This window comes from Arachis ipaensis, chromosome B01 (genome assembly GCF_000816755.2).
Source record: "Arachis ipaensis cultivar K30076 chromosome B01, Araip1.1, whole genome shotgun sequence".
NCBI classification, from domain to species: Eukaryota; Viridiplantae; Streptophyta; class Magnoliopsida; order Fabales; family Fabaceae; genus Arachis; species Arachis ipaensis.
This window is the reverse complement of record NC_029785.2, coordinates 21,681,768-21,689,328: the sequence shown is the minus strand read 5'-3', so window position 1 is coordinate 21,689,328 and position 7,561 is coordinate 21,681,768. Positions and strand designations below refer to the sequence as shown.

General features: G+C 36.8%; 1 protein-coding gene and 1 long non-coding RNA gene across 2 annotated transcripts in view; both read left to right on the top strand.

Moving 5' to 3' along the window:
- The window catches only part of LOC110270198, a 24,623-nt gene extending 19,856 nt beyond the window's left edge, over positions 1 to 4,767 (top strand). Inside the window, exon 2 of the long non-coding RNA XR_002359442.1 lies at positions 4,359 to 4,767. This is a non-coding gene — a long non-coding RNA (uncharacterized LOC110270198). The remainder of the gene's footprint in view (positions 1 to 4,358) is intronic.
- LOC107648214 lies at positions 6,383 to 7,300 on the top strand. The gene is made up of 2 exons (XM_016352184.1): positions 6,383 to 6,698; positions 7,206 to 7,300. The coding sequence occupies exons 1-2, from the start codon at positions 6,383 to 6,385 to the stop codon at positions 7,298 to 7,300; spliced, it is 411 nt and encodes a 136-aa protein (XP_016207670.1).

Genomic DNA, 7,561 nt, shown 5'->3' with positions numbered 1-7,561 from the left:
TAAAAAGTTAATGGAGATGGAATCGAACTAGGTGGAGATAAGGGAACAAGCTTTAAAATACGGGTTCCTGTTAAGGAAGTCAGTGGTATTTCACTGTAAAAAGGGTTAAATCTTGGTCCAATCAGAGAACCGTAGAAAAGTCTTGTTCACGATCTACCAATTCTGTCCTCGATTTACTCAGAGGTTTATGACTCTTCAGTAGGTACTTCTGAAGGTCTTTAAAGAGATGGTATAGTCTCTTCTATCTCTCGTACGTGGAGACTTTCCAACGTCCACGTAACGTGTCTGGTTTTTCGTAAGAAGACATACGTTTACCACCACCCACCAATGTTAAGGCAATCAGAAGCTTTCTGGGGCATGCAGGATTCTATAGGAGGTTTATAAAGGATTTTTCAAAAATTGCAAAACCTCTAAGCAATCTGCTAGCTGCTGACACGCCATTTATGTTTGACACAGAGTGTCTGCAGGTGTTTGAAATTTTGAAAGCTAAGCTGGTCACAGCACCAGTTATTTCTGCACCAGACTGGACATTACCATTTGAACTAATGTGTGATGCCAGTGACCATGCCATTGGTGCAGTACTGGGACAGAGGCATAACAAGCTTCTGCATGTCATTCATTATGCTAGCCGCATTTTAAATGATGCCCAGAAAAATTACACAACCACAGAAAAAGAGCTGCTTGCAGTGGTTTATGCCATTGACAAGTTTAGATCATACTTAGTAGGATCAAAAGTGATTGTGTACACTGACCATGCCGCTCTTAAATATCTACTCACAAAGCAGGATTCAAAGCCCAGGCTCATAAGATGGGTGTTGCTTCTGCAAGAGTTTGATATAGAAATAAGAGACAGAAAAGGGACAGATAATCAAGTAGCTGATCACCTGTCCCGGATAGAACCAGTAGCAGGAGCATCTCTCCCTCCTACTGAGATCTCTGAAACCTTTTCGGATGAGCAATTGTTTGCTATTCAGGAAGCTCTGTGGTTTGCAGACATTGCAAACTATAAGACACAAGGTTCTCCTTCTGTAACCAGGAAGAGGAAGCATGAAAAGCTTCTCTCAATACAGAGTCAAACAAAACCCCCACATTCAAACTCTAAGTTTGGTGTTGAGAGGCCACAACCAAACTCTAAGTTTGGTGTTGGGAGGTTCCAACCTTGCTCTGATTATCTGTGAGGCTCCATGAGAGCTCACTGTCAAGCTATTGACATTAAAGAAGCGCTTGTTGGGAGGCAACCCAATGTTATTTAATCATATCTATTTTATTTTCTTTTTGTTATTTCGTGATTTATTAGGTTGATGATCATGTGAAGTCACAAAAACTACTGAAAAATTAAAAATAGAATGAAAAATAGCATTGAAAATAGCACACCCTGGAGGAGAGCAGTCTGGCGTTTAAACGCCAGAAACAAGCATCTGTCTGGCGTTTAACGCCAGAAACAAGCACCAAGCTGGCGTTTAACACCAGAAACAAGCATCTGCCTGGCGTTAAACGCCAGAAACAAGCTACATTTGGATGTTTAACGCCAGAAACAAGCAGCAGTCTGGCGTTAAACGCCAGGATTGCACAGCAAGGGCGTTTTACACGCCTAATTGGAGTAGGGATGTTAAGTCCTTGACCCCACTTGATCTGTGGACCCCACAGGATCCCCACCTACCTCACTATTCCAATTCATACCATTTGCCTCCCATACCCACCCATTCACACTTCTCCTTCTACTCCCTTCTATCTTCTTGTGCTCGAGGATGAGCAAACTTTTTAAGTTTGGTGTGGAAAAAAAGCGTTGCTTTTTGTTTTTCCATAACCATTTATGGCACCTAAGGCCGGAGAGACCTCTAGAAAGAGGAAAAGGAAGGCAGTTGCTTCCACCTCCGAGTCATGAGAGATGGAGAGGTTCATCTCAAGGGTCCATAGTTCAATGGTAGAGCATTTGACTGCAGATCAAAGAGCTATGAGGGAGGAGCAACAAAGACAAGGAAGAGACTTAGAGGAGCTTAAGAGCACCATTGGTTCTTCAGGAAGAGGAAGACGCCACCCTCATTAAGGTGGACCCATTCCTTAATCTCCTTGTTCTTATTTTCCTATTTTTTGTTTACTATGCTTCATGTTTAATTATGTTTGTGTCTTTACTATATGATCACTAGTATCTAAGTGTCTATGTATTAAAGATATGAATGTCCTATATATCCATTACCTTTCTTAGATGAAAATTGTTTTCTGAAAAAGAAAAAGAAGTACATGAATTTTAAATTTTTAAATAGTTTAATTATTTTGATGTGGTGGCAATACTTTTTGTTTTCTGAATGAATGCTTGAACAGTGCATATGTCTTTTGAATTTGTTGTTTATGAATGTTAAAATTGTTGGCTCTTGAAAGAATGATGAAAAAGGAGAAATGTTATTTGATAATCTGAAAAATCATAAAAATGATTCTTGAAGCAAGAAAAAGCAGTGAAGAACAAAGCTTGCAGAAAAAAATGAAAAAAAAAGAGAGCAAGAAAAAGAAAAAGCAAGCAGAAAAAGCCAAAAGCTCTTTAAACCAAAAGGCAAGAGCAAAAAGCCAATAGCCCTTAAAACCAAAAGGTAAGGATAATAAAAAGGATCCAAGGCTTTGAGCATCAGTGGATAGGAGGGCCTAAAGGAATAAAATCCTGGCCTAAGCGGCTAACCAAGCTGTCCCTAACCATGTGCTTGTGGCGTGAAGGTGTCAAGTGAAAACTTGAGATTGAGCGGTTAAAGTCGAGGTCCAAAGCAAAAACAGAGTGTGCTTAAGAACCCTGGACACTTCTAATTGGGAACTTTAGCAAAGCTGAGTCACAATCTGAAAAGGTTCACCCAGTTATGTGTCTGTGGCATGTATGTATCCGGTGGTAATACTGGAAAACAGAGTGCTTAGGGCCACGGCCAAGACTCATAAAATAGCTGTGTTCAAGAATCAACATACTGAACTAGGAGAATCAATAACACTATCTAAATTCTGAGTTCCTATAGATGCCAATCATTCTGAACTTCAAAGGATAAAGTGAGATGCCAAAACTGTTCAGAAGCAAAAAGCTAATAGTCCCGCTCATCTAATTAAGACTGATCTTCATAGATGTTTTTGGAATTTATTTTATATTCTCTTTTTTTATCCTACTTTGTTTTTAGTTGCTTGGGGACAAGCAACAATTTAAGTTTGGTGTTATGATGAGCGGATAATTTATACGCTTTTTGGCATTGTTTTTAGGTAGTTTTTAATATGTTTTAGTCACTTTTTATTATATTTTTATTAGTTTTTAATTAAAAATTGTATTTCTGGACTTTACTATGAGTTTGTGTGTTTTTCTATGATTTCAGGTATTTTCTGGCTGAAATTGAGGGAGCTGAGCAAAAATCTGATTCAGGCTGAAAAAGGACTACTGATGCTGTTGGATTCTGACCTCCCTGCACTAAAAGTGGATTTTCTAGAGCTACAGAACTCCAAATGGCGCGCTTCTAATTGCGTTGGAAGGTAGACATCCAGAGCTTTCCAGAAATATATAATAGTCTATACTTTGCTCAAGGATAGAAGATGTAAACTGGCGTTCAACGCCAGTTCCATGTTGCAGTCTGGCGTTCAGCGCCAGAAACAGGTTACAAATGGGAGTTGAACGCCAGAAACAGGTTACATCCTGGCGTTTAACTCCAGAAACAGCCTAGGCACGTGAGAAGCTTAAGTCCCAGCCCCAGCACACACCAAGTGGGCCCCAGAAGTGGATTTCTGCAGCAATTATCTTAGTTTATTCATTTTCTGTAAACCTAGGTTAGTAGTTTAGTGTTTAAACAACTTTTAGAGATTTATTTTTTACCTCATGACATTTTAGATCTGAACTTTGTACTCTTTGACGGCATGAGTCTCTAAACTCCATTGTTGGGGGTGAGGAGCTCTGCTGTGTTTCGATGAATTAATGCAACTATTTCTGTTTTCTATTCAAACACGCTTGTTTCTATCTAAGATGTTCATTCGCACTTCAATATGATGGATGTGATGATCCGTGACAGCGTGCGTGAAGAAGAAGACAGGGAGAAAGCAGAGATTTAGAAGACAAAGCATCTCCAAAACTCCAACATATTCTCCATTACTGCAGAACAAGTATTTATTTCATGCTCTTTTATTCTTCGCAATTCAAACTGATAACTATAATTGATATTATATCCTGACTAAGAGTTACAAGATAACCATAGATTGCTTCAAGCCAACAATCTCCGTGGGATTCGACCCTTACTCACGTAAGGTATTACTTGGACGACCCAGTGCACTTGCTGGTTAGTGGTACGAGTTGTGAAAAGTGTGATTTACAATTCGTGCACCAGATAACAAGGGAGTTCTTATGGAAGGTTTTAGAAAGGAAGAGAGTAAGGATCACATATATTCGGTTATTTAAAGACATGTATGATGGGGCTACCACTAGTGTGAAAACTCAAGGTAGTGTGACAGAGAAATTTCCTATTGGTATAGAATTACACTAGGGATTATCCTCAAGTCCATACCTTTTCACATTAGTTTTGGAAGTACTCACAGAGCATATCCAAAAGCCTATGCCATGGTGCATGCTTTTTGCCGATGATATCGTCCTTATGGGAGAGTCAAGGGAAGACCTAAATAAGAAGTTGGATTTATGGAGAGAAGCTCTAGAAGTGTATGGTCTGCACATAACCCGTAGCAAGATAGAATATATTGAATGTAAGTTCGGCCGTCAAAGGAAAAACCCTAATACAGAGGTGAAGATTGGAAAAAACATCTTACGAAAAGTTAAAATTTTTAAGTATATTGGATGCATCATACAATATAATGGAGAGATTGAACATGCTATAAATCATAAGATCTAAGCAAATTGATCAAAATAACAGAGTGTATCAGATTTATATATGACAAAAAAGTATTTTTAAAACTTAAATGTTGCTTTATGTTTCAATTGCTTAAACTCCAAGCTAAAATAGGACGTTGGGTTGCCAGTTGCCATTTTGAGAATCAAGCTAAACTTTAAACGTGGACCTAACAAATAAAATAAAGCTGCCTATGAATAGAAAATTCTTGAGTCTAAAAGGAAGACTTTCAATTTTGTAATTAAGCTATGCACTAAAATTCTGACAAATTCTTCATTCACATTGATGCAAAAAAAAAAAAAAATAGAATGTAGGTGTATACGAGTATTTAGAGGTATTTTCTTATGTTTTTATTTTATCTTTAGTCTTTGTCTGTTGTCAATTCTTTAAGTTTTGTCTTCATTTATTTATTTATTTTCTACTATTCAAGAATTTTGTTTATCTTTAGATTTAGTTTCACTTCAAGTTATATGTTTGATTTTTATTGTTCATTTAAACATTGAAATTTTTGTTCATATATAAGATCTCATTCAATCAGTAATATAATATTTATATTCTCTTTTCACTATTTGCAAAATTTATTTTGAAATTCATAATCAATAAGTTTTGAGGTGGAATTCTAAAATAAAATGATATCTATTTTCTAAATTAAAATCTTGATATAAGTTTGGCTAATATCTCATGTCAAAGTCAAAAAATCAAAATCTAACTAATATAATTATTTTCAATTGGTGAATTTGATCTATTAGACTAGTTTTACTCACATATCATCCGATTGGTAGTGAGTAACATTTATAATTCATGCGAAATATGTTGGTGGGTCCCTAACTAAGTGGGTCCATAATTTATAAAGAAAAGAAAAGAAAGAAGTGGCTAAAAAGCCACGAGAGGGAGAATGAGTTTCGAGACTCATTTTGAAAAAGAGAGAGAGAGAAATGAAGCAAAGGCTTCAATGAAGGAGAAGAAGAAAATTTGGGGGAAAAGGTATGTCATCTTGATCCGATTAAATCAGTAAACTTGTTCTATTTCTTACGAAATTTTAGTATGTTATTCTTGGTATAGAGATAAACATTAGGATATAACTTGCTAGTTGTATTGCCTTCTCTTTTGTCTTATTTGAGATACCCACTTTGTGGAGAATTTATGTTGATTTCATCAGTTTTGATGATGTATTTTGTTGATTGTTGAGATGCCCTAGTGTCACTAGGAAGACTGTTTGTGTATCTATTATTTTAATAGTAGAAGATTTTACTGGACTAGGTCTCGTTGATTTTTTGTCCCTCTTTTGGGAGTTTTTTCACGATAAAATTATGGTATTTGATTATTTAATTTCTGCCATTATATTTGTTATTTGGAGTATCTTTGGTATTGCCTATTTAATTGCATAGGTTGTGAAAAAATTATTTTTGGTGCTTCCGCTGTTAGACAGGTTCTTGTTTGAACCTTTGTTGAGTTTTCCCAATAAAATGGTATCTAGAGCTTTGGTTATTTATCTCTGTGTTGATTAAATGGAGGAAAATACTCATAGGCCAAAAATGGTCAAATTAAATTCCCAAAATTACTCGATTTGGAAGACCCTCATAGAAGATATGTTGTATAGCAAGGACTTGTATGATCCTGTGGAGGGGGATAAATCCAAAGGTACTAAATCCGATGCTGAATGGAAGAAGTTGAATCGGAAGGCAGTTGTTTTGATTAGGCAATGGCTTGATCTTACCGTGTGTCCACATGTTGACACCGAAACGAATACCGAGAAGATATGGAAGAAATTGAAGGAGTTATATGAGAGAAAAAATGTGCAAAATAAAGCATTCTTGATTAGGAAGCTTGTCAATATGAATTATATTGAAGGTAAATCAATGCCGGAGCACTTGAGCATTTTTTAGGAGACGGTGAATCAATTGAAAAATAATGAAATCACTTTGAATGATGAGTTGTAAGCTTTGTTGTTGTTGAGCTCTTTGCACTGATGGTTAAAGAGAGCATGTTGAATGAAGAAGCCAGAAGAAGAGAGCAAGGTTTAACTAATGCCTCCTCCTAGTCAGAAGCACTTGTTTCAGAGTCACGGGGGAGAAGTCAAAGTAGAAAACCTCACAGTTTTGACAAGTCAGAGAGTCGAAGCAAGTCAAGAGGAAAGTACAAGCCAAGAAAGGAGTTCATTTGTCACCATTGTGGCAAGCCGGGACATATCAAGAGGTATTGTAGGTTCTTGAAAAAGAGAATAATCAAGGGGAAGAAACGAAGACAAAGGTAAAGATAGTGATAAAGAAACTGCTGCTATTGTTTATGAAGATGTTCTTATCACATATGATAAAAATTATGTGAATCTTGTCTATAATGATTCCACTTGGATTATAGACTTTGGTGCCTCATGTCATGTCACTTCGAGGCATGAATTTTTTACTTCCTATACTGCTGAAAATTTTGGCCAGATCAAATTGGGAGATAAATGAGTGTGTGATATCATTGGTATGGGTGATATGTGGCTTAAAATTAACATGGGATGCAAGTTGCAGTTGAAGAATGTTAGGCATGCGCCAGATATGCAGTTCAATCTTATTTCAGTGAAGGCATTGGATCAAGAGGGGTATTACACTTCTTTTGGTAGTGGAAAATACAAGATTACCAAAGGGGCTCTCATTGTTGCTAAAGAAGACAATAGTCTCACTACTCTCTACCGGTTGCAAGCAAAGTTGTGCAAAGAAGATGTGAAT